Source organism: Mobula hypostoma, assembly GCF_963921235.1.
Source record: "Mobula hypostoma chromosome 22 unlocalized genomic scaffold, sMobHyp1.1 SUPER_22_unloc_2, whole genome shotgun sequence".
In the NCBI taxonomy this organism is placed as follows: Eukaryota; Metazoa; Chordata; class Chondrichthyes; order Myliobatiformes; family Myliobatidae; genus Mobula; species Mobula hypostoma.
Genome location: NW_026948153.1, coordinates 277,888 through 304,469, shown reverse-complemented (window position 1 = coordinate 304,469; position 26,582 = coordinate 277,888). Strand labels below are relative to the sequence as shown.

General features: G+C 46.2%; 1 protein-coding gene across 1 annotated transcript in view; it reads left to right on the top strand.

Moving 5' to 3' along the window:
- Window positions 1-26,582, top strand: part of LOC134341305 (tubulin polyglutamylase TTLL13-like) — a gene marked incomplete at its 5' end in the record, with an annotated part of 54,827 nt that overhangs the window by 3,341 nt on the left and 24,904 nt on the right. The window contains 4 exons of the mRNA XM_063039183.1: window positions 4,771-4,914; window positions 14,962-15,047; window positions 20,215-20,440; window positions 24,007-24,188. Coding sequence (XP_062895253.1) covers window positions 4,771-4,914; window positions 14,962-15,047; window positions 20,215-20,440; window positions 24,007-24,188 — 638 coding nt within the window. The remainder of the gene's footprint in view (window positions 1-4,770; window positions 4,915-14,961; window positions 15,048-20,214; window positions 20,441-24,006; window positions 24,189-26,582) is intronic.

Sequence of the window (26,582 nt, the reverse complement as noted above, 5' to 3'; positions counted from 1 at the left end):
TGCTCATACGACCATCCACCCCCTGCTTCCACGGCTTCACGTGACCCTGATCCAGGAGCTAAGCAGGTGGTACACCTTGCCCAAGGGTGACCTGCAGACCTTACATCTCCTTTGGTGGAAGGCCATCCCACCCCGTTACTCAACCAAGATAATGGAAATTTTATTACTGCTCTGGTGGTAATTTTGTGTTTGGACTGGGTATCCACAGTATTCTGTCACTGTGAATGATAGGCTGGTGGGAATGGTGGAAATTTGGGTAAGAAGGGAATCGGGGGATTTGAAGATGTGTGGGTTGAGTGGGATAGTGGGGGGCATAATTCATGAATGGAATAAGGACTTGAGGGATAGGCTGGTCAGGAATTTCCATTAGCAAATCCCTTTTGTGATTGTCGAGCCAACTTCAAATGCTAAACTGACTATGCATTGGAAAACCATAGAAACCTACAGCACAGAAACAGGCCTTTTGGCCCTTCTTGGCTGTGCCGAACCATTTTTCTGCCTAGTCCCACTGACCTGCACATGGACCATATCCCTCCTTACACGTCCCATCCATGTATCTGTCCAATTTATTCTTAAATGTTAAAAAAGAACCCGCATTTACCACCTCATCTGGCAGCTCATTCCATACTCCCACCACTCTCTGTGTGAAGAAGCCCCCCATAATGTTCCCTTTAAACTTTTCCCCCCTCACCCTTAACCCATGTCCTCTGGTTTCTTTCTCTCCCTTGCCTCAGTGGAAAAAGCTTGCTTGCATTCACTCTATCTATACCCATCATAATTTTATATACCTCTATCAAATCTCCCCTCGTTCTTCTACGCTCCAGGGAATAAAGTCCTAACCTATTCAACCTTTCTCTGTAACTGAGTTTCTCAAGTCCTGGCAACATCCTTGTAAACCTTCTCTGCACTCTTTCAACCTTATTTATATAATTCCTGTAATTTGGTGACCAAAACTGAACACAATACTCCAGATTCGGCCTCACCAATGCCTTATGCAACCTCATCATAACATTCCAGCTCTTATACTCAATACTTTGATTAATAAAGGCCAATGTACCAAAAGCTCTCTTTACGACCCTATCTACCTGTGATGCCACTTTTAGGGAATTTTGTATCTCTATTCCCAGATCCCTCTGTTCCACTGCACTCCTCAGTGCCTTACCATTAACCCTGTATGTTCTACCTTGGTTTGTCCTTCCAACGTGCAATACCTCACACTTGTCTGTATTTTATCTCCATCTGCCATTTTTCAGCCCATTTTTCCAGCTGGTCCAAGTCCCTCTGCAGGCTCTGAAAACCTTACCTGTAGCTGTCTACTACACCTGCAATCTTTATTGTGGTTTTAGGCAACTTTGTTCCTAATGCAATTTACCACATTATTATCCGAGATCATTGATATAGATGACCAATAACAATGGACCCAGCACTGATCCCTGTGGCACACCACTAGTCACAGGCCTCCACTCAGAGAAGCAATTCTCTACTTCCACTCTTTGGCTTCTTCCACTGTGCCAATGTCTAATCCAATTTACCACCTCTCCATGTATACCTAGCGACTGAATTTTCCTAACTAACCTCCCAGTGCGGGACCTTGTCAAAGGCCTTACTGAAGTCCATGTAGACAATATCCACTGCCTTACCTTCATCCACTCTCCTGGTAACCTCCTCGAAAAACTCCAGTAGATTGGTCAAACATGACCTACCACGCACAAAGCCATTTTGACTCTCCCTAATATCATTCCTTGTCTATCCAAATGCTTGTAGATTCTGTCTCTTAGTACTCCCTCCAATAACTTACCCGACTACAGACGTTAAGCTTACCGGCCTATAATTTCCCGGATTGCTTACCGATCCTTTTTTTTAAACAACGAAGCAGCATGAGCCACTCTCCAATCCTCCGGCACCTCACCCGTAGACAGCGACATTTAAAACATTTCTGCCAGGGCCCCCGCAGTTTCAACACTAGTCTCCTTCAAGGTCCAAGGGAACACCCTGTCAGGTCCCGGGGATTTATCCACTTTAATTTTCCTCAAGACAGCAAGCACCTCCTCCTTTTCAATCTGTACAGTTTCCATGATCTCACTACTTGATTCCCTTAATTCCATAGACTTTATGCCAGTTTTCTTAGTAAATACAGACGCAAAAAACCTATTCATTGTCTCCCCCATTTCCTTTGGCTCCGTACGTAGCCTGACCACTCTGATCTTCAAGAGGACCAATTTTATCCCTTACAGTCCTTTTGTTCTTAATATACCTGTAAAAGCTCTTTGGATTATCCTTCACTTTGACTGCCAAGGCAACCTCATGTCTTCTTTTAGCCCTCCTGATTACTTTCTTAAGTATTTTCTTGCACTTGTTATACTCCTCAAGCACCTGATTTACTCCCTGTTTCCTATACATTTCATACAACTCCCTCCTCTTCTTTATCAGAGTTACAATATCCCTTGAGAACCAAGGTTCCTTAGTCCTATTCACTTTGCCTTTAATCCTGACAGGAACATACAAACTCTGCACTCTCCAAAATTTCTCCTTTGAAGGCTTCCCACTTACCGATCACATCTTTACCAGAGAACAACCTGTCCCAATCCATGCTTTCTCAGATGGTTCCTCCCCACCTCCAACAGAATGCCACCACTAAGCATATCTTTCCCTCCCCCCTCTCTCTGCATTCCGCAGGGATCGCTCCCTACACAACTTCCCTTGTCCATTAGTCCTAACCCCCATCCCTCCCCACTGATTTCCCTCCTGGCACTTATCCGTGATTTAAGCGGAACAAGTGCTGAACACATGCCCTTACATCTTCCTCCCTTACCACCATTCAGGGCCCCAAACAGTCCTTCCAGGTGAGACCATCACTTCACCTGTGAGTGGACTGGGGTGATATGCTGCGTCCGTTGCAGTTATACCAGATGTGGCCTTTTATATATTGGTGAGACCCGACGCAGACTGGGAGATCGCTTTGCTGAACATCTACGCTCTGTCCGCCAGAGAAAGCAGGATCTCCCAGTGGCCACACATTTTAATTCCACATCCCATTCCCATTCTGACATGTCTGAAAATCCACGGCCTCCTCTACTGTAAAGATGAAGCCACACTCAGGTTGGAGGAACAACACCTTATATTCCGTATGGGTAGCCTCCAACCTGATGGCATGAACATTGACTTCTCTAACTTCCGCTAGGCCCCACCTCCCCCTCGTACCCCATCTGTTACTCTTTTTTATGCACACATTCTTTCTCTCACTCTCCTTTTTCTCCCTCTGTCCCTCTGAATATACCTCTTGCCCATCCTCTGGGTCACCCCCCCCCCCCGTCTTTCTTCCCAGACCTCCTGTCCCATGATCCTCTCGTATCCCCTTCTGCCTATCACCTGTCCAGCTCTCGGCTCCATCCCTCCCCCTCCTGTCTTCTCCTATCATTTTGCATCTCCCCCTCCCCCTCCAGCTTTCAAATCCCTTACTCACTCTTCCTTCAGTTAGTCCTGACGAAGGGTCTCGGCCTGAAACGTCGACTGCGCCTCTTCCTATAGATGCTGCCTGGCCTGCTGCGTTCACCAGCAACTTTGATGTGTGTTGCTTGAATTTCCAGCATCTGCAGAATTCCTGTTCTTTCTCGATCCTTTCTCATTTTCTTTTTCAAATTTGGCCTTCTTCCAGTTCAGAACCTCAACGCTAGGACCAGATCTATCCTTGTCCATGATCAAACTTTGATAACTAATGGTGTTATGATCACTGGAACCAAAGTGCTCCCCTACACAGACTTCTGTCACATGTCCTAACTTGTTTCCTAACAGGAGATCCAATATTGCATCCCCTCTAGTTGGTCCCTCTATATATTGATTTAGAAAACTTTCCTGAACACATTTTGCAAACTCTAAACCATCTAGACCCTTAACAGTATGGGAGTCCCAATCAATAAATGGAAAATTAAAATCCCCTATCACCACAACTTTATGTTTCCTGCAGTTGCCTGCTATCTCTCTGCAGGTTTGCTCCTCCAAGTCTCGTTGACTATTTGGTGGTCTGAGTGGGATTGATCAGAGAGAATTTTGAGGAGGACTCTGCATCAAGGGCTGGAGTAGGGGTAAGTTCCAAAGGAAAGAACCAGATGCAGATAAACACAAGAGTTTCTGCAGGTGCTGAAAATCCAGAGTAACATCTGCGGGAAATTGCTGGGGGAAGTTAGCAGGTGCAGGGAGCGTGTATGCAGAGGAAAAAAGAGTCGACATTTCAGCCCAGAACCCTTCATCTGGAATGCAGACACACATTTCAATGCGGATGGCGACCGAGGGTTCGGCACCGGATGCCTGCGTTCTGATCACTGATGGGATCCCTCTGCCCTCCAGGGAAGGAGCCTGTGGCAGCCTGTGGCTGTGTGGCGGCTCAGGTGGCCAGAGGGTCGGCCTCTACAAGTGTCTCTCTTCTCTTTTTGAGAGTGGATTTTATATTCTGGGTTTTTCCCCATTCTTTCCTGTTTTTTATTTGAGTGGCAGAGGGTGGGGGGATTTGGGGGTTGATGTTCTGTGTTTTGTGCAGGGGAAGGGGGATTTCGGGGGGTTGATGATTGTGTTGCTGTTCTTTTTTCTATGGGGGGGTGGGGTGGGTGCATGGGTTTGATGTTTCTCTTTCAACGACCTCCATGTTTTTCCCTTTGTTCCGTGGCTATCTGGAGAAGATGAATCTCAGAGTTGTACACTGCATACATACTTTGATAATAAGAAAGTGAAACCTTTGAACCTCACAGTGTGTTAACTCTTCCTCTACTTGTGCAGCCCTTCACTTTGGATGGTGTCAAGTTTACTCTCAGGCTCTACGTCTTGGTTACTTCCTGTGACCCTCTGCGGATATACCTCTACAATGAGGGCCTGGTCTGCTTTGCCACTAAAAAGTACTCTGAACCGACCGAAAAGAATTTAGTAAGTGACCCATTGACTTATCTTTAAGACATACAGTTAATTCTCTGAAAGTACGATCCTACTTTTATAAGAGGTTAATTCTTGCCTAACTCACTGTTGTATGGAAGTAATCGACTCGGGTGGGATCTTGCCTGTTAGCTGATTCCCAACCCCAGCTAAAAGCTGACTACTCTGTCTGGGGGGACAGAGGGAGTGGGAGGTTGGTGTAGTTACAGAAGCATCTCCTAACGAGTCTAGTTCGCAAAGTTTACAAGACAAGGTCAGGAAAAGCCCTCCCCACCATTGAGCACATCTACAATGAGTGCTGCCATAAGAAAGCAGCAACTATCATCAGGGATACCCACCATCCAGACCATGCTCTCTTCTCATCAGGAAGAAGGCACAAGAGCTGTAGATCTGTCACCGTAAGTTTCAGGAACAGTTGCTATCACCCTACAACCATCAGGCTCCTGAACCAGTGTGGATAACTTCACTCAGTTCAACACTGAACTGGTTCCACAACCTATGGACTAACTTGCAAGGGCTCTACAACTCATGTCCTCAATGCTTCTGTCTGTCTTTATGTATTTGTGCAGTTTGTCTTCTCTTGTACGTCGGTTATTTGGCCGTGTCTGTGTGTTGTTTTTCATCAGTTCTATTGTATAAGACCATATGAGATAGGAGCAGAATGGGCCATTCAGCTCATCGAGTCTGTCACCATTTCATCATGGCTGATCCACTTTCCCTCTCAACCCCAATCTCCTGCCTTCTCCCGGTAACCTCTCACACCCTGAGTAATGAACAATCTGTCACCTCTGCCTTCAGTATACCCAATGACCTGGCCTCCACAGCCCTCCATCTGCACAATTAATTCCACAGATTCACAACTCTCTGGATAAAAGAAATTCTCTTCATCTCCATTCTAAATGAACGTCCTTCTATTCTAAGGCTGTGCCCTCTGGTGCTGGAGTCCCCCACCATAGGAAACATCCTCTTCACATCCAATCTGCCTACGCCTTTCAACATTCAATAGGTTTCAATGAGATCGCCTCCTCCAGTCTTCTAAATTCTCATGCGTACAGGCCCAGAACCATCAAGCGCTCCTCCTGTAGTCATTCTGGTGAACCGCCTCGAACCCTCTCCAATGTCCGCTCATCCTTTCTTAGATAAGGGCTGACGATACTCCAAGTGAGGCCTCACCACTCAACATTAACTCCTTGTTTTTATAATCTAAGAATCCTCTCGAGATGAAGTGCTAACATTGCATTTACCATCATCACCACAGACTCAACCTGCAAATTAACCTTTAGGGAATCCTGCATGAAGGCTCTCTCTCTGTCCCTTGCACCTCAGATTTTTGGATTTTCTGCCTGCTTTGAAAATAGTCTACTCTTTTGTTCCTTCTGCCAAAGTGTATGGCTATAAATTTCCCGACACTGTACCTGTTATACTCTGCTCTGCGTCTTCCACTTTGCGTATCTCTCCTTATCTGTCCAAGTCCTTCTGCAGGCTCCCTGCTTCCTCAACACTACCTGCCCTTCCACCTATCTTCATATCATCCGCCAGTCGGCCACAAAACCAACAATTCTGTCTTCATAGACAATAGAGAAAGAAGCAGTTACTCCTCGCCCCCAACACTGATTCCTGTGAGGACGCCAGTGGGGGCCTGCTGTGAACGCCTGCACAAAAATGAATCTCAGGCTAGTATATGGTGATATAGTCATACTTCGATAATCAATTTACTTTGAAAGTTGAACTTTGAAGATTTTATAAGATGGCGAGTTTGTCACATGTACATTGAAACACTTCAAAACTGGGCTGAGAAGTGGCAGATGGAGTTCAACCCAGATAAGTGTGAAGTGGTTCATTTTGGTAGGTCAAATATGATGGCAGAATATAGGCTAATTTGGTTAGACTCTTGGCAGTGTGAGAGGACCAGAGGAGATCTTGGGGTGCCAAAGCCAGGTAGGATGCTCAAGAGCAGCTGCGCAAGTTGACTCTGTGGTTAAGAAGGCATACGGTGTATTGGCCTTCATTGTTAATCGTGGGAATTGAATTTAGGAGCCGAGAGGTAATGTTGCAGCTATACAAGACCCTGGTCAGACTCCACTTGGAGTACTGTGCTCAGTTCTGATCGCCTCACTACAGGAAAGATGTGGAAGCCATAGAAGAAGGGTGCAGAGGAGATTTATAAGGATGTTGCCTGGATTGAGGAGCATGCCTGATGAAAACAGGTTGAGTGTGGACTCGTCCTTTTCTCCTTGGAGCAATGGAAGATGAGAGGTGACCTGATAGAGGTGTACAAGATGATGATCGTGTGGATAGTCAGAGGCTTTTTCCCAGTGCTAAAATGGTTGCCACAAGAGGACACAGGTTTAAAGTGCTGGGGAGTAGGTACAGAGGAGATGTCAGGGGTAAGTTTTTTACTCAAAGTGGTGAGTCCGTGGAATGGGCTGCCAGAAACAGTGGTGGAGGCGGATAGGATAGGGTCTTTTAAGAGACTTTTGGATAGGTACATGGAGCTTAGAAAAACGGGGGCTATGGGGAAGTCTAGTAACTTCTAAGGTAGGGACATGTTCAGCACAACTTTGTGGGCCGAGGAGCCTGTGTTGTGCTGTAGGTTTCCTATGTTTCTATCCATGTGGCAATCTAAGAGTTTCTTAAATGCCTCTCATGTATCTGCCTCTACCAGTGCCACTGGCAGTGCATTCCACACACCCATCACTCTCTGTGTAAAAAGATTACCTCTGACCTCCCCCTCCCCCATACTTTCCTCCGATCCCCTCGTGCTTTAGCATTTCCCTGGCTATCCACTCCATCTATGCCTCCGATCAGTTTCTACACCTCTATCGCGTCACCTCTCATCCTCCTTCACTCCAGGGAGAAAAGCCATAGCTTTCTCAACCTATCTCAACTCTGTGGTTAAGAAGGCATACGGTGCATTGGCCTTCACCAATCGTGGGATTGAGTTTAAGAGCCAGAGGTAATGTTACAGCTATATTGGACCCTGGTCAGACCCCACTTGGAGTACTGTGCTCAATTCTGGTCACCTCACTCAACAGGAAGGACGTCGAAACCATAGAAAGGGTGCAGAGGAGATCTACAGGGATGTTGGGGAGCATGCCTTATGAGAATAGATGAACTCGGCCTTTTCTTCTTGGAGCGACGGAGGATGAGAGGTGACCTTATAGAGGTGTTTAAGATGATGAGAGGCATTGATTGTGTGGATAGTCAGAGCCTTTTTTTCCAGGGCTGAAATGGCTAGCACGAGAGGACATAGCTTTAATGTGCTTGGAAGTAGGTACAGAGGAGATGTCAGAGGTAATTTATTTACTCAGAGAGTGGTGAGTGAGTGGAATGGGCTGCCAGCGGTGGTGGTGGAGGCGGAAATGACGGGTCCCCACCTTTTTGCACTGCGGACTGGTTTAAGATTGACAATATTCTTGCAGACCAGTCCAACGGTGGGGGGCGGGGGGGGCGGTTCAAGTTCGACAGTGTGTGACAGGGAATGAGGAAAGGTGCAGCTGACTCATATCGTTTCATATCGCCAAATCATATCGTTTCCTCGCGGCCCAGTAGCACATGCTTTGCGGCCTGGTACCTTTCCGCAGCCCAGTGGTTGGGGACCACTGTTTTAAGAGACTCCTGGATGGATACATGGAGCTTGGAAAAATAGAGGGCTATGGATAAGCCTAGGTAATTCTAAGGTAAAGGACATGTTTGGCACAGCTTTGTGGCTGAGCCGAAGGCCTGTGTTGTGCTGTAGATTTGCTGTGTTTCTATCCTTCATAATCCAATCTAGGCAGCATCCTGGTAATCCTCCTAAATATTGAGGAAAATTGATGATTCCATCGTAAGACAGACTGAAAATGGGAAGTTGTGTGATATAACACTCAAGGATATATCTACGCCAGGGTTATTGGCCCTGCATCTTGCCCGGAGTTAATCTGCCTTGATTTCAAGAAAAAGCAATAGAATCATAGAAAAGTACAACACAGAAACAGGCTTTTTGGCCCATCTAGTTGGTGCCAAACCATTTAATCTGCCAAATCCCATCAACCTGCACCCGGACCATAGCTCTCCATACCCCTCCCATCCAAACTTCTCTTAAATCTTGATATCAAAATCATATTCACATGAGGTTACGCATTGTATCGGAGGGACAGGAAGGTAGGCAGAGGGGGTGGTGTAGCTCTGCTGGTAAAGAATAGCATCAAATCAGCAGAAGGGTGTGGCATAGAATCAGAAGATGTTGAATCCTTGTGAGTTCAGATAAGAAACTGCAAGGGTAATGGCCAGTGTGTATACAGGCCTCCCAACAGTAGCTGAGACATGGAGCACAGATTACAACAGGAAATGGGAAAAGGTGTTTCAAAAGGGTAACGTTATGGTAGTCATGGGAGATTTTATCATACAGCTCGATTGGGAAAATTAGGTTGGGTAATGGATTTAGAAGAAGAGAGTGAGTTTGTTGAATGCCTAAGAGATGGCTTTTTAGAGCAGTTTGTCATTGAGCCTGCTAGGGGATCACCTACACTGGATTGGGTGTTTTGTAATGAACTGGAGGCGATTCAGGAAGCTTAAGGTAAAAGGAACCCTTAGGAGTCAGTGAACACAATATGATTCAGATAGGGAGAAAGTAGAGTCTGATGTAGTGATATTTCAGTGGAGAAAAGGAAAGTAAAGTAAAGGTATGAGAGAGGAGTTGGCCAAAGTAAGTTGGGAGGAGATGCTGGCAGGGAAGACAGCAGAGCAGCAATGGCACAAGTTTCTGGGAAAATATGGGCAAGGTGCAGGATGAATGTATTCCAAAAACAAAGAAATACTCGGAACGGCAAAATGCTACAACCGTAGCTGACAAGGGAAGTCAAAACTAATGTAAAAGCAAAAGAGAGGGTATACAACAGAGCAAAAATTAGTGGGAAGATAGAAGGTTGGGAAGCTTTTAAAACCCTAGAGAGAGCAACTAAAAGAATCATTAGGAGGGAAAAGATGAAATATGAAAGCAAGCTAGCAAATAATATCAAAGTTGATAGAAAAAGCATTTTCAAGTATATAAAAAATAAAGGAGAAATAAGAGTGGATATAGAACCGCTAGAAACTGAGGCCAGAGAAATAATAACGGGGGACAAGAGGTGGCAAATGAACTAAATGAGTATTTTGCACCAGTCCTCACTGTGGAAGAACACTAGCAGTGTTCCAGGTTTGAAGAGTGTGAGGGAAGAGAAGTGAGTGCAATTTCTATTACAAGGTTGAAGGTGCTCAAAAAGCTGAAAGACCGAAAAGGTACTTTTTTCACCCGGACCAGATGAACTGCAAACTGGGGTTTTGGAAAGAGGTAGTGGTAGAGAGTGTTGAGGCATTTGTAATGATCTTTCAAAAATCATTGGACTCTGGCATGAAAATTCCAAATGTCACTTCACTCTTTAAGAAAGGAGGGGAGGCAGACAGAAAGGAAATTATAGACCAGTCAGCCTGACCTCAGTGGTTGGGAAGATGTGGGAGTTGATTGTTAAGGATGAGGCTATAGAGTACTTGGTGACACAGGACAAGATAGGACAAAGTCAACACGGTTTTCTTAAGGGAAAATACTGTCTGACAAACCTGTTGGAATTCTTTGAGGAGATTATAAGTAGCATAGATAAAGGAGACGCAGTGGACGTTGTATATTTGGGCTTTCAGAAGGTGCCACACATGAGGCTGCTTACCAAGTTAAGAGCCCATGGTATTACTGGGGAAGTTATTAACATGGTTAGAGTATTGGCTAATTAGTCGGAGGCAGCGAGTGGGAATAAAAGGATCCCTTTCTGGATGGCTGCCAGTGAGTAGTGGTGTTCCACAGGGGTCGGTGTTGGACCACTTCTTTTTATGCTGTATATAAATGACTTAGATGGTGAAATAGGTGGCAAGTTTGCAGATGATAAGGAGATTGGTGGAGGGGCAGGTAGTGTGGAAGAAGCAGGTAGGATGCAGAAGGACAGATAGATTAGGAGAATGGGCAAGAAAGTGGCAAATGAAATACAATGTTGGAAAATGCATAGTTCTATGCATTTTGGTAGTAGAGATAAATGTTCAGATTATTTTCTAAATGGGAAGAAAAAATCAAAAACTTGTGATGCAAAGGGACTTGGGAGTCCTTGTACAGAACACCCTAAAGGGTGACTTGCAGGTTGAGTCAGTGGTGAGGAAGACAAATGCAATGTTAGCATTCATTTCAAGAGGTCTAGAATACAAGAGCAGGGACATGATGCTGAGGCTTTATAAGGCACTGCTGAGGCCTCACCTTAAGCATCTGTGCCAACTGTTTTGGGCTCTTTATCTAAGAAAAGATGTGCTGGCATTGGAGAGGGTTGAGAGGAGGTACACAAGGATGAGTCTGGGAATGAAAGGGTTATCATATGAGGAACATCTGATGTATCTGGGTCTGTACTCACTGGAATTCAGTAAGGATGAGAGGGGATCATTTGAAACCTTTCGAATATTGAAAGTCCTAGGCAGAGTAGACGTGGAAAGAATGTTTCCCATGGTGGGGGAGTCTAGGACGAGAGAGCAGAACCTCAAGGTAGAGGGCCATCCGCGTAAAACAGAGATGCGGAGAAAGTTCTTCAGTCAAAGGGTGGTGAATTTGTGGAATTTGTTACCACAGGCAGCTGTAGAGGACATGTCGTTGGGTGTATTTAAGGCAGAAATTGATTAGTTCTTCAATGGCCGTGGCACCAAAGGTTACGGGGAGAAGGCTGGGTGGTGGGGTTGAGGAGGGGAGGAGAAAGGATCAGCCATGATTGAATGGCGGAGCTGACGCTGAGCCAAATGGCCTAATTCTGCTCCTGTGACTTATGGTTTTATGGTAGTACAGAGAATTTAACGCCGTGAACGTTAGGACTGAGAAATGCGTTCAAACAGAGGAATCCGTAACTTCTTGAAAAAGAAATCACAGGTAGGTAAGGTCGTAGAGAGAGCTTTTGGCACACTGACTTTCATAAGTCAAGGTATTGAGTACAGAAGTTGGGATGTTATGTTGGAACCACTTCTTTTTACATTATATATCAAGGATTTCGATGATGGAATTGATGGCTTCGAGGCTAAGTTAGCGAACGATCGGAAGATCGGTGGGGGTGGGGGGGCAGGTAGTATCGAGGAAGCAGAGAGGTGCAGAAGGATTTAGACAGTGTAGGAGAATATGCAAAGAGGTGGCAGACGGAAAACAGTGTTGGGAAGTGTATGGTCATGCACTTCGGTAGAAAACTTAAAAGCATAGACAATTGTATGACTGGAGAGAAAACTCAAAAATCGGAGGTGCAAAGGGACTTGGGAGTCTTCAAGCAGGATTCTATAAAGGTTAATTTGTTGGTTAAGTCAGTGATAAGGAAGGTCTTAGCATTCATTTTGAGAGGAATAGAACATAAAAACAAGGATATAATGTTTTATATGGAACACTTACAGAATGCTGGAAGAACTCAGCAGGCCCAGGAGCATCTATGGAGTATTTGGGGCCCTGAATGGAAGTGAGAGAGGAGGTGTAGGGCAAGTGGGTGGAACAAGCATTGCACCTGACACTACACCTCGTCCCTCACTGCCATTCAGGAGGCAACACTTCACCTGTGAGTCTGTTGGGATATCTGATGCTCTTGGTGTGACCTCCTGTATGTCAGTGAGACCCGACGCAGATTGGGACACCGCCTTGCAGAGCACCTACACTCCGCCTGCCAGAAAAACCCATTTCAAGTCTGCTTCCCATTCCCATTCTAACATGTTAGCCCTCGACTGCCACGATGAGGCCACACTCAGGTTGGAGGAGCAGCATCTTGTATTCCGTTTGGGTAGCCTCCAACCTGATGGCATGAATGTTGATTTCTCTAACCTCTGGTAATTGCCCCCAACTTTACCATTCCCATTCCTGTTTCCCTCTTTCACCTCATCTCCTTACCTGCCAATCACCTCCTACTGGTGCTCCCTCCCCTTCCCTTTCTTCCAAAGTCTTCTGTCCTCTCCTATCAGATTCCCCCTTCTCCAGCCCTTTATCTCTTTCACCAATTGACTTCCCAGTTCTTTACTTCACCCCCCTCCCCCCTCCTAGTTTCACCCATCACCTACCACCTTGTACTCCTTCCTCCCCTCCCCCCCACCTTCTTGCTCTAACTTCTCATCTGTCCTGATGAAGGGTCTTGGTCTGAAACATCAACCTTTTGCTCTTTCCCATAGATGCTGCCTGGCCTGCTGAATTCCTCCAGTATTTTGTGTGTGTTGCTCAGATTTCCAGCATCTGCAGGGTTTCTCCTCCTTGAGGCTTTAGAAGGCATTGGCAAGGCCTCCCTCCCTTGGGGTATCGTGAGCTGTTCCGGGCCCCAGAAAGGATATGGTGACACTGGAGAGGGTTGAAAGGAGGTTGACAAAAATGATTCTGGGATTGAAAGGCCTATTATATGAGGAGCAATTGATGGCTCTGGGCCTTAACTGACTGGATTTTAAAAGAATGAGGTGAAATCTCAACAAAACCTATCGAATGTTGAAAAACATTGACAGAGTGGATGTGGAGAGGATGTTTCCTATAGTGGGGGAGGCCAAGACCAGAGGACACAGCCTCAGAGTAGAGGGATGTCGATTTAGAACAGAGATGAGGAGGAATTTCTTTAATTTGTAGAATTCGTTACTACATGCTGTGAAGGCCAAGTCGTCGGGTATACTTAAGGCAGAGCTTGTTAGGTTCTTGATTAGTCAGGGCATAAATGGATACGGAGATTGGGGCTGAGACGAAAATAGATTAGCCATGATGAAATGTCAGACAAGACTCGATGGGTCAAATGGCCCAATCCTGCCCCTACAACTTACAATCTTATGATGTGGACTACTCTGAAAAGAAAAACTCAGCCCATATTTCATAACCAGAATTGGAATCAGAATCAAGTTTACTATCATTGTCATTTGCCATGAAATTTGAGGTTATGCGGCAGCAGTACATTGCAGTACGAGGTAATGAAAGTTATAAATCACAAAAAGAAATATATTTTAAAAATTAAATAAGTTGTGCAAAACAAGACCAAGAGACAAATGTTATTGAGGTACTGTACATGGGTTCGTTGTTCATTCTGAAATCTAATGGCGGAGGGGAGCAATCTGTTCCTGAATTGTTGAGTGTGTGTCTCAGGCTCCTGTACCTCCTCCCTGACGGTAGAAATGAAAAGAGGCTTTACCTGGGTGGCGAGGGTCCCTCAAGATGGATGTTGCCTTTTGAAGACGTCTCGAAAGTGGGGAGGATTGTGCTCAGGATGGCTGATTTATTATCCCTCTCGACTGTTTTCTCCTGCCTTCTCCTGTTAACCTTTGATGCCCTGACTAAACAAGAACCTATCAACCTCTGCTTTAAATACACTCAATGGCTTGTCCTCCACAGCGGTCCGTGGCAACAAATTCCACAGATTCACCACCCTCTGGCTATAGAAATTCCTCACCTCTGCCCTAAAGGGAAGTTCTTCTATTCTGAGGCTTCGCCCTCTGCTCTTAGAGACAGCCGTCCCCCCTCCCACTACAGGAAACATCCTCTCCACGTTGATTTTCAATATTTGATGGTTTTCGTTGAGATCCCCCATCATCCTTTTAAACTTAAGCGAGTACAGGCCCAGAGGGAGCAATGCTTCTCAAATGACAACCCTTTCATTCTCATGAACCTCCCCCAGACCCTCTCCAATGCCAGCTCACCAATTCTTAGATAAGGGGCTCAGAACTGCTCTCAATACTCCAAAGTTCGGCCTGAGCTATAAAGCCTCAGCCTCGCATCCTTGCTCTGACTGACAGCACCCATCCTTATGCACTGCGCTTCAGATGAGCGATCCTTTGACTTGGCGATGTTTTGGGGCTGCAAAAACTGCTTTAAGATGCAAGGCTTCCTTTAGTTTCACCTTCTTGTCACCTGCCGACTGCTCTTCTTCACCACAGGAAAAGTGAAGCCGGGAGGAATGAGGAAAATAGCATTTGAGCAGCTTCTGGCTGGGATGGCGTTAGTGTGACGCGATAACTGAGGGCAATGTCCCTGACTGAGAAACCAACATTTTTATCTTCTGCCTCTCACAGGATGACGTCTGCATGCACCTCACCAATTACGCCATCAACAAGCGTATGAAGAACTTTGTCCCGGATGAAAAGAAAGGCAGTAAAAGGTGAGACCATATGCAGCAGGGTGCACCCTTCACCACGAGCAGGCACATTATAGAAGGTCAGTGTTGGAGTGATTTTTGGGGTTAGGACATAGACATTTAGCAATTGAATTTGGCTACCAGTCTTCATATCTGAATATGTGTTGTGGATTTTATTTGGAGTGCAGATCTGAACTTTATATGTAGGCATCTGTTTGTCTTGTGGGACCATGGAAGGTTCTCCTTGGAAGTTTACACCTTGGAAGCTTTCCAGGGCGCAGGCCTGGGCAAGGTTATATGGAAGACCAGCAGTTGCCCATGCTGCATGTCTCCCCTCTCCACGCCACCGATGTTGTCCGAGGGAAGGGCATTAGGACCCATACAGCTTTGCTCTGCGTTAACACCAGTGCCATGTGTGGTTAAGTACCTTGCTCAAGGACACAACACGCTGCCTCGGCCAAGGCTCGAACTAGCGACCTTCAGATCAGTAGAGGGACGCTTTAACCACTTGGCCACATGCCAACACGTGACCAAGTCTGAACATGTGGCCAGCTCTGAACAATGGGTTCCTAAAAGCCATGAATCCCAGCTGACAATGGTGATTAAAATTAATTTGGGTGTGTGTGGTGTGGCTGTGAATCAGGAGGCGTGAAGGTCGAATGTAGTTTCAAAGAAAGCATTGTCCATGCATTGTAAGTATGGAGTTGCCCTTTGCCGTTTGGCACATAAAATATCGAGCCCCACGTCAGGCCGGCCAGACCTTTCGACCAGAAGTGTCTCCATAAAATGCCTTCTCTACCTTGTTTTGTCGAATAAAGAAGCTGCTTTGTATCTACCAGTAATTTTCTCCGCTGGCTTCATTCACGCAACAACCTTAGCGAGCAGGCACATTGTAGAAGGAAGGGGAGCACACAGCAGCAGCTTAGTGAAGCCCTTGACTCTGTTGCCACTACTTCAGGTTGTCATAACTGGCAGAATGCTCCCAATGGCATGCTATAAGACCATCAGATATAGGGGCAGAAGTGGGCCATTTGGCCCATTGAGTCTGCTCCCCACTCCCCTGCTTTCACCCCATACTCTGGCTAATCAAGAGCCCAACTATCTCTGCCTTAAATGAACTCAATGACTTGGCCCCCACAGCCGCTCATGGCAACAAATTCCGCAGATTTACCACCCTCGGACTAAAGTAATTTCTCTGCATCTCAGTTCTAAATGGATGTCCTTCAATCCTGAAGTCATGCCCTCTTGTCCTAGAATCCTGTACCATGCCCTCCAATAACTTCTGACAACCAAGTCTAGCTCCTGGCCTTCACATGTGGCTTAGCCACTAAGCTGGGCGGAATCATTTCTACTGACAGGAGAAGGGGCAAAGGTGGGTTAATGGCATCTTAAATCCAGTCGCTTCAGGCAGATGGGACTCATCAACCATGGCTGGCCCCTCATCTAGGAGAAGGAAAACTCTGATCTCAAACCTCCCATTGCCCTGCGACCACACCCACTCATAGGGAAGGCTTCAGGAGTAAACCCTGAGGGAAAACATCTGCGGCAGTCCCACGTTGAGTTCAACACTGACTGGCAACTCCTGCGATGCTGCTGGTGCCAGGCTGTGTTGCTCTCTGCCGTTCCTTTGGGTTCATCAACTGCGTGGAGATGGGGAGCTTGCTACATGGGCAACTGCTTGCTCTCCATATCTGGGCTTAGTAGCTAAGCCACCGTGAAGGCCAGGAGCTGTGACTTGGTTGTCAGAGGCAATATTGAGGCACACGCCATTGGGAGCATTTAATAGGCAGCGGGAGCTCGTCCCCATTACCACCCCATGGCTATAACAACCTTAAGGAACGGAGTGAAGCTGAAATTGTTGCAATAGACGACTGGAAGCGGACCCAAGTGCAGAACACCGACACGGAGGTAGCATTAACAGAAGTGTGTTTATTAATAGTTGCGAGGAAGGCCAGAGAGTGAGGATTAGATGCTTACATGGCCAACAAACTGGAGTAGCCCAGACCCAGAGCTTGGTTATGGAGCTTGGACACGGAGCCTGGACTCGGACTCAGACTCGGACTGGGACACGGCGCCCGGACTTGGACTCGGACTCGGACTCGGATACGGAGCCCGGACTTGGACACGGAGCCTGGACTTGGACACAGAACAACAAAACCAAACAACGACAGACAATTTGTATCTTGATTCGGAGTAGCAGTAAACGGCCAGCAATACTCAGCAGGACACGAAACTACAAAACCAAACAACAACAGTCTGTTCGTATCTTGACTCGAAATAGCGGCAAACAGCAACACTCAGCTGGACACGAGACGACAGAATTCCCAAAGCAACCCCAGGCACCGAGGCAACTTAGAGTCCACTATTCTCAGCGGCCCGGAACGTGCTTTGCCGCACTGGCTGAGGTGACGGTCCAGTCCCAAGTAGATGTAAGCCGGAGTTATTATGTTTCCAGTTCAGATGAGAATCAGGTGCCTTAGTCAAGGAGCCAGGTAAAACACGGGGAAAAGGAAATGAACAGAAATGAGGAATCAACTGACTGGACCGTGACTGAAAAAATAGATAAAAGTGAGTGGAAAGACAATGCTAAACACTCTCTCATTCAAATCTGCAGACAGGAGTCATTATTAATGATCAATAAATAATGACAATAATGAGCAGGAGTCAATTATACGTCCCTTGCCACGGGGAATGTACCTGGACTGGATTATCTCTCAGGATGTCCCGCTGGTTGGGATCATCCCAATCTGGTATTTCGTGTCCAGCAAGAACCATGGATCTAGAACAAAGAAATGTGAGCTAAATCCCATGAAGGCAGACAAATTTACATAAGTGATGGGATAAATCTGGAATAAAGGTCTGTAAAACATGGCAACTATTGAGCTGTTGTTAAAATGCTCTTTAGTGAGGGAAATCTCCCATTTCCTCTTCATATTTGAGGCCTACAACACTGCTGTGGCCTTATCATTGCTTGCAATGGGCCGTAAGTTCATGGACCCTATGCAGATTACAGAGAAGGAGGTGCTTGCTGTCCTGAGGAAAATCAGGGTGGGTAAATCCCCAGGGTCCCTCAGACCCTGGGGGAGGCTAGTGCAGAAACTGCAGGGGCCCTAGCAGAGATATTTAAATAATTCTTAGTGACAAGAAGGGTTCTAGACATAAACCAGGAAATTACAGACTGCTCAGTCTGACATCAGTAGTGGGATAGTTATTGGAAAGTATTCTAAGGGACTGGATATATGAGTATTTGGATAGACATGGGACTGATTCAGGATAGTCAGCATGGCTTTGTGCATGGTAAATCATGTCTGACCAATCCTGGAGAGTTTTTTGAGCAAGTTACCAGGAAAGCGGATGAAGGAAAAGCAGTAGATGTTGTCTCCGTGGACTTTATTAAGGCATTTGACAAGATCCCGTATGTGAGGTTAGTCAAGAGGGTTCAGTTGCTCAGCATTCAGCATAGGTTGTAAATTGGATTAGACATTAGCTTTGTGGGAGAAGCCAGAGAGTAGTAGTAGAGGTTTGCCTCTCTGACTGGAGGCCTGTGACCAGTGGTGTGCTGCAGGAACCAGTGCTGGGCCCATTGTTGTTTGTCATCTCTATCAGTGTTCTGGATGATAATGTAGTTAACTGGATCAGTAAATTTGCAGATGACACCACGTTTGAGGATATAGTGGACAGTGAGGAAGGCGGTCATGGCTTGCAGAGGGATCTGGATCAGCTGGAAAAATGGGTTGAAAAATGGCAGCTGGAAGTCAATGCAGACAAGTGCGAGGTGTTACATTTAGGTAGGACCAGCCGGGGAAGCTCTTACACAGTGAATGGTAGGGCACTGAGGAGTGCGGTAGAACAAAGGGATCTGGGAATAGAGGTCCAAATTCGTTGGAAGTAGTGTCACAGGTAGAAAGAAAGCTGTTGTCACATCGGCTTTCATAAATCAATGTATTGAGTACAAGAGATGGGATGTTATGTTGAAGTTGTATAAGACATTGGTGAGGCCTAATTTGGAGTATCGTATGCAGTTTTGGTCACCTACCTACAGGAAAGATGTATAGTAAATAAGGTTGAAAGAGTAGAGGAAAAATTTACAAAAATGTAGCTGGGTCTGGAGGACCTGAGTTATAAGGAAAGATTGAATAGGTTAGGACTTTCTTCCTTAGAATGTAGAAGGTTGAGAGGAGATTTGACAGAAATATTCAAGATTATGAGGGGTATAGATAGGTTAAATGCAAGCAGGCTTTTTCCACTGAGGTTGAGTGTGACCACAACCAGGGATCATGGGTTAGGGTGAAAGGTGAAAAGTTTAAGGGAAAGATGAGGAGAAACGTCTTCACTCAGATGGTGGTGACCAGTGTGGAATGAGCTGCCAACACAAGTGCTGCATGTGTGCTCGGTTTCAACGTTTCAGCGAAGTTTGGATAGGATGGAGGACTATGATCCTGGTGCAGGTCAGTGGGTGTCGGCAGTTTAGCAGGTTTTGGCATGGACTAGATGGGCCAAGAGGCCTGTTCCTGTGCTGTACTTTTCTATGACAATGACTCTAGAAACACTGATTCGTTACGTCAGGCTTGTTACACGGAGCTTGGGAGGGTGAGACTAGAACTAGAGCTCGTGGGTTAAGGGTGAAAGGTGAGAAGTTTAAGGGGAACATGAAGGGAAATTTCTTCACTCGGAGGGTAGTGAGAGTGTGGAGCAAGCTGCCAGCAGAAGAGATAGATGGAGGTGCGATTTCAACATTTAAGATAAATTTGTACATGGATGGTAGGGCTACAGACTGGGTGCCGGTCAATGGGACCAGACAGATTAATGATTCAGCATGGACTAGATGGGCCAAAGGGCCTGTTTGTTTACTGTAGTGCTTTCTGACTGTGAATGTAAACCACCAGGCAACTTCACAAGATGGAATATTGTGGGTTCAGGGTGCAGTCAACCTCTTCGTGACAACTATGAATCAGCAAGAAATCATTCCAATAAATCCTGTCAAAAAGGGGGGAAATTAATCAAGAGAGCTGATATTTCCTTCAATGGATACACAGTCTATCTTGTGGCTTGCAGTGCTATTGACACAATAACACAAATGGTGGGGCAGAGTACTTGATCGGCGAAGTCACTTGGCAATGCCATCCGATGGATGAACGGTGGCCTGCGATAGATCAGAACTGACGGCTCTGTAAAATGTTTTTACTTGCAGAAAGCTGTCTTTTTTTAACCAGTACATGGGGAGCAATGACTATGACCTGGAGGTGCTGTGGAGCAGTATTGAAGACGTGATCATCAAAACCATTCTGTCTGTGTATCCGGCCCTGAGGAACACCTACTTCACCTGCTTCCGAAATCACGTGTCTGGGAGTGCTTGCTTTCAACTCCTCGGCTTTGACATCCTGCTGGACCACACCTTGAAACCCTGGCTGATGAAGGTACGCACTCCTCTGGGATACATAAAGATTAAGCAGATAATTTAGGTGACTGCATAAAACATGCAAATATAACATCATGATGGGATGGCCAGTAATATCGTGAAGGATCCCACCAACCCTGCTCACTGTTTGTCCCCACTCCCATCAGGGAGGAGGCTCTGTAGCATTCACACCAGGACCACCAGACTCAAAAACTGTTACTTTCCCCAAACAGTCCTCCAAGAGGACCACAACCGTGTTGTAGGGTTTGGAGGCTTGCGTGCCTCAATGACCCGGAGAGGGCTGCACGCTGGAGCCGGGGCTTTAGGCTTTGGCTCTTGGTAGGGTCACCCATGACAAACAGGTCAAAGGGTAGAGGCCAGACTGAGAGCGGTGTACCAGTCCTCCAGGTTCGAGGGCTCAACTCAGCACTAACAGCACTGACCACTAAAACAAAACTGTTACGCAAACAGCGATGAAGAATCCTCCTACATCTGAGTGTGGCGGTGTTCCTGAGTCTCCACCTGGGACTTACATGTCCGACAGTAGTGAAAATGGAGAGGAAGCTACGGGCATGATCAAGGAATCTCTGAACACCACCAGAGATGGAGGACCTTCACTGTTGTCCTAAACACCAGCGCTGTAATGGGCAGTCAGTAAGTCCCCAAGTACTGAGGCTGATCAACACCCCACCCACTAACCCACCCCTCCACACACCCGCAACCACCACTACTTTATCATTTCCTGTCAGAGTCACCTTATGTACAGAAACTCCTGTGCCCAGCGTCACTTTATGGACATACAATCAATCTATGCATATAAGCTATCTAATGTATTTATATTTACTGTGTTTTTCCCATTATTATTGTGTTTTTTCCCACTTTTCCATTATTATTGTTATCGAAAAGGTGTTATATTTGGATTTGTGCAGTGTACAGAATAAGGTCGATGAACTTGTGGCACAGTTGCAAATTGGCATATATGATCAGAATTAGAATCAGGTTTATTATCACCGGTACGTGTCATGAAATTTGTTAACTTAGCAGCAGCAGTTCAATAGAACTGTTCAGGAACAGTTATTACCCCACTCAACCATCAGGAAGAAGGTACAGGGTCTTGAACCAAAGGGGATATCTTCGCTTAACTTCACTCATCTCAGCATTGAACTGCTCCCACAGCCTATGGACTCACTTTGAAGGACTCTTCATCTCATATTCTTGATATTTATTGTTTGTTTGTTTATTTATTTATTCTGAATGTTTTGTTTGATTCCTTTTAAATACTGTGAATGTCCTCAGGTAAGTGAATCTCAGTGAATCAACATATGCCTATGGTCATATGTACTTTGATAATAAATTTACTTTGAACTTGACTTTGAGTAGAAGAGCAGAACACAGTGCAAAAGCTGTTTGACAATGACAGCCTTAAGGTAAAAAAAAAGTTAAACCAACTTCTGACCGTTATCCCAAAATGTGCTCCCTGTCGAAACAGATAGATGAGTTCATAAAGAGAGATTTTGGCACATTGGTCTTCATTAATCAAGTTGTTGAGTACAGAAGCTGAGTTGTTAGATTGAAGCTCTTGAAGATATTGGTGAGGCCTACTTTGGAGTATTCTAGTCACCTAACTACAGGAAAGATATCAATGATTTGAAAGATAGCAGAGAATATTCACAAGGATGTTGCTGGGTCTCGAGGGCCTGAGTTACAGGGAAAGTTATTCTCTAGAGCACAGGGGAATCAAGGAAGATTTGATAAAGGTGTACGAAACCATGAGGAACATAGAGTAAATGGAAGCATGCTTTTGCCACTGAGGATGGGTGAGACTAGAACTAGAGGTCATGGGTTAATTGAGAAAGGTGAAATGTTTAAGGGGAACATGAAAGGGATCTTCTTCACTCAGAGAGTGGTGAGAGTGTGCCAGCGGAAGTGGCGGATGCGACATTTAAGAAAAGTTTAGATAAGTATGTGGATGGGAGGGGTATTGAAGTCTATGGTATAGGTGCAGATTCATAGGAATTGGCAGAATAATATTTTGGCATGGACGAGATGGGCCAATTGGCCTACTTCTGTCTTTTAGTGCCCTTAGGCTATGACACAATGGAAGATGTGCATCTGTAGATGGGTGGAGAACCATGGTCATTTATGATAGTTCCCATAGACAAAGACCTGGCATTTGTCCATAGTTAAATCCACATTAAAATGGTTCCAGAGAGGAAGACACCAGGGGGTGATTAAAAACAAGAGAAAATCTGCAGAGGCTGGCAATCCAAAGCAACACACAGCCACACACACAGATACACACAAAGACACACACACACAGACACAAAGACATGCAAGGTTGTTGGTGATAGGTGAAACCAGGAGATGGGGAGTGGTGAGGTGAAGAGCTGAGAAATTGGTGAAAGAGGGAAAGGGCTGGGGAAGGGGGAATCTGATAAGAGAGGACAGAAGGCCATGGAAGATAGGGAAGGGGGAAGAGCACCAGAGGGAGGTGATGGGCAGGTAAGGAGATAAGGTGAGGGAGCAAAATGGGAATGGGGAATAGTGAAGTGGGGGGGTCATTACCGGAAGCAGGAGAAATTGTGTCATCAGGTTGGAGGCTACCCAGACAGAATAAGGAGTTGTTCCTCCAACCTGAGTGTGGCCTCATTGCGGCAGTAGAGGTGGCCATGGACTGACATGTTGGAATGGGAATAGGAAATAGAATTAAAATTGGTGGCCACCAGGAGAAGTGCCACACCTGCACTTGGATCTCCTCCCTCACTACCATTCGGGGCCCAAACGGTCCTTCCAGGTGAGGTGACATTTCACCTGTGAGTCTGTTGGGGTCATCTGTTGTATCTGGTGCTCCTGGTGTGGCTTCCTGTATATCGGAGAGACCCGGCCCAGTTTGGGAGACCGCTTCAACGAGCACCTACAGTCCATCCACCAGAGAAAAACAGGACCTCCCAGTGGCCACCAATTGACCTGGATGAGGAAGTGGAGGGATGGGTTAGTAAATCTGCTGATGACACAAAGGTTGGATAGTGTGGAGGGCTGTCAGAGGTTACAGCGGGACATTGATAGGATGCAAAACTGGGCTGAGAAGTGGCACCCTACCTGGGTCACCTTCTTAATGGCTCTGGTCCAGGGCTCCAGCCAGCATTGTTCAATGGTCTTTGCCCCCAGATCCGTGCCTTTGTTTTTTTCAACTCGGCTTGGTTCAAACCAGTTAAGGTAGCTGACCCAGGCACTGAGCCTAATGAGGTTGTAGATTTCTTCTCCAAGTCTGCCACTTTACATTATAAATAGCTGCTTGTCTGAGAATGGTCCCGGGTTAGCCGGTTGTTAGCTGAAACTCCTTACGTCCACATTCAATTGCTCTGATTAGATAATCCCAGAGCTAGAATCGAAGAGTTCACAAAATGGAGGGTGTGCAAGGACAGTCTCACAAAATGGCCACCTCCACCTCCTTTCAGCATGTGGCAAGAACAAAGACAGTTTGTTTGCCTACTTCCATTGCCCTTGATTCATTTGAATTCACTGATTTGTGGACTGTTGTTCTTTTTGGCCAACACTATTAATTTTTAATTATTAACGTTGCAGGTTAAGCATTCACTGAGCTCTGTGATGGACTCCAAGCTTGATCAAGAGGTGAAGGAGGATCTTCTTTATGATACACTCTGCATGATTAACCTTGCAGCTTGTGGCCGGCAGAAAGACATGGAGGAAGAGAGGCCGCGAAAGAAGGAACAACTGCCTAAGATCTGGTGGTCGCGGGAGTACAGGTGACTGAAAGACTGAAGAGTGCCACGTTGGGCAACAATAATTAATGAATATTCCTGCTGTCAAATTCAGCTGCACACTCAAAGTGCTGGAGGAACTCAGCAGGCCAGGCAGCACCCATTTAGAACGGAGATGACGAGAAGTTTCTTTTGCCAGAGGGTGGTGAATCTGGAGTGGAGGCCAAGTCATCGGGTATATTTAAGGCAGAGGTTGATAGATCCTTGATTAGTCAGGGCATGAGGGGTTATGGGGAGAAGGCAGGAGATTGAGGCTGAGATGGGAAGGGATCAGTCGTGATCAAATGGCAAAGCAGCTCCGATGGGCCAAATGGCCTAATTCTGCTCCTCTTATGGAAATGAACAAACAGTCGCCATTTTGGGCCGAGACCCTTCTTCAGGACTGGAAGGAATAAAAAGGTGTGGGGAGGGAGGGGAAGGAGGATAGCTGGAAGGTGATAGGTAAAGCCAGGTGGGTGGGAAAGGTGAAGGGTTGGAGAGGAAGGAATCTGATAGGAGAGGAGAGTGGACCGTGGGAGAAAGGGAAGGAGGTGGAGTGCAAACAAGAGACCTCATGCCATCTCAAAAGATTTTTTCCCCTCAGGCAGTTCATCTGATCAACCATCCTAGTTACTCCCCCCCCGACCCCCAACCCCCTCTAACTATTACCCTGTCACTGCACTGAACTGTAAACACTATAAACCACATTTTGATATGCTGTCTACCTTGTAAATCCATACTGGTGTTTATATATTTATGCACATTATATTCCATATCCAAACTTTAACCTCTGGCTTACCTTTATCTACTTCCTTATTCTTTAATGGAGGGTCTTGGCCAGAAACATTGACTGTTTATTCCTTTCCGTAGATACGGCCTGACCTGCTGAGTTCCTCCAGCATTTTGTGTCTGTTACTTTGGATTTCCAGCACCTGCGGAATCTCTTTCCTTTGTTCTGTATAATTGTTGTACATTGTTGGATTTTGTCGCCTGTCATGCCCTGACCAACACCACGCAGTGAATTCCAAATATGTGCAAACTTATCTGGTGCATAAAGTTGTTGATCCTCGATCTTAATGTTGGCCTCTCCTATCGTTCTATAAAAGCTTCCCCTCCAAAGTATCGCTGCTATTCCCTGCACATTTTAAAGTTCCACATTTTCCCACTGCTCAGGCATAGCCGCCAAGCGCCTCTGTGCCATCCGCCACCAGCGTGACATTCTGCTGGCCAGAGATTTTAATTCTGATTCCCATTCCCACGTGTCGGTCCACGGCCTCCTCGTGCCAAGGTGAGTCCACCCTCAGGGTGGAGGAGTAACACCTTATATTGTGTCTGGGTAGCCTCCAACATGACAGTATGAATTTCGATTTCTCCTTCTGGAAAACAAATTTCAACCCCCCCCCCACATTCTTCACTATTCCTTCCTCCATTCTTTTCTTCTCATGTGCCTATTACATCTTTCTGTGTCCCTTGCTCCTCCCTTTCTCCTGTTGTCCACTCTGCTCTCCTATCAGATTCTTTCCTCTCCTGCCCTTGACCTTTCCCACCCACCTGGCTTCACCTATCACCTCCCAGCTATCCTCCTTCTCCTCCCCTCACCTTCTTATTCAGGCATATTCCCCTTCCTTTCCAGTCCCGATGAATGGTCTCAGCCTGAAATGTCAACTGTCTATTTCCTTCCACAGATACTGCCTGACCTGCTGAGTTCCTCCAGCATTTTGGATTTCCAGCAACTGCAGACTTTCTTGTGTCAGAAGTTCCTGCTGCTGCTTAGAGCTGCAACAAAGGGGAAAGGAGGTGGATTCAGCAGGCAGGCAGAGGTGGAGTGAGGACTGTGGGCTAGACTGCGCTCGAGAGGACTAGAACATATCACCAAGGAAGTAATGCTGAGGCTTTATAAGGCACTGGTCAGACCGCACTTGGAGTATTGTGAGCAGTTCTGCGTGGCGGGGCGGAGATATGTTTCTACCAAAGGAGGTGTAAGGTGCCCCTTCCCCCCTCTAGCCTGCAGGTCACCCTTGGACAAGATGTAGCAGCTGGTTAGCCCCCTGATCAGGGAGTAGGTGGTGGATAAGCAGCCGGTGCCGATCGCAAGTCCTGGGTATGTGACCACTGACGCCAGGCAGACTATCTGTGAAGAGTATTGATAATGACTCGGGTCACCCGTCTTTTAAAGACACTGGCCCAGAAGAAGGCAATGGCAGACCACTTCTGGAGATAACTTTGCCAAGAACAATCAACAGACAATAGGTGCAGGAGTAGGCTATTCGGCCCTTCGAGCCAGCACCGCCATTCACTGTGATCATGGCTGATCATCCACAATCAGTACTCTGTTCCTGCCTTCTCCCCATATCCCTTGACTCCGCTATCATTAAGAGTTCTATCTAGCTCTTTCTTGAA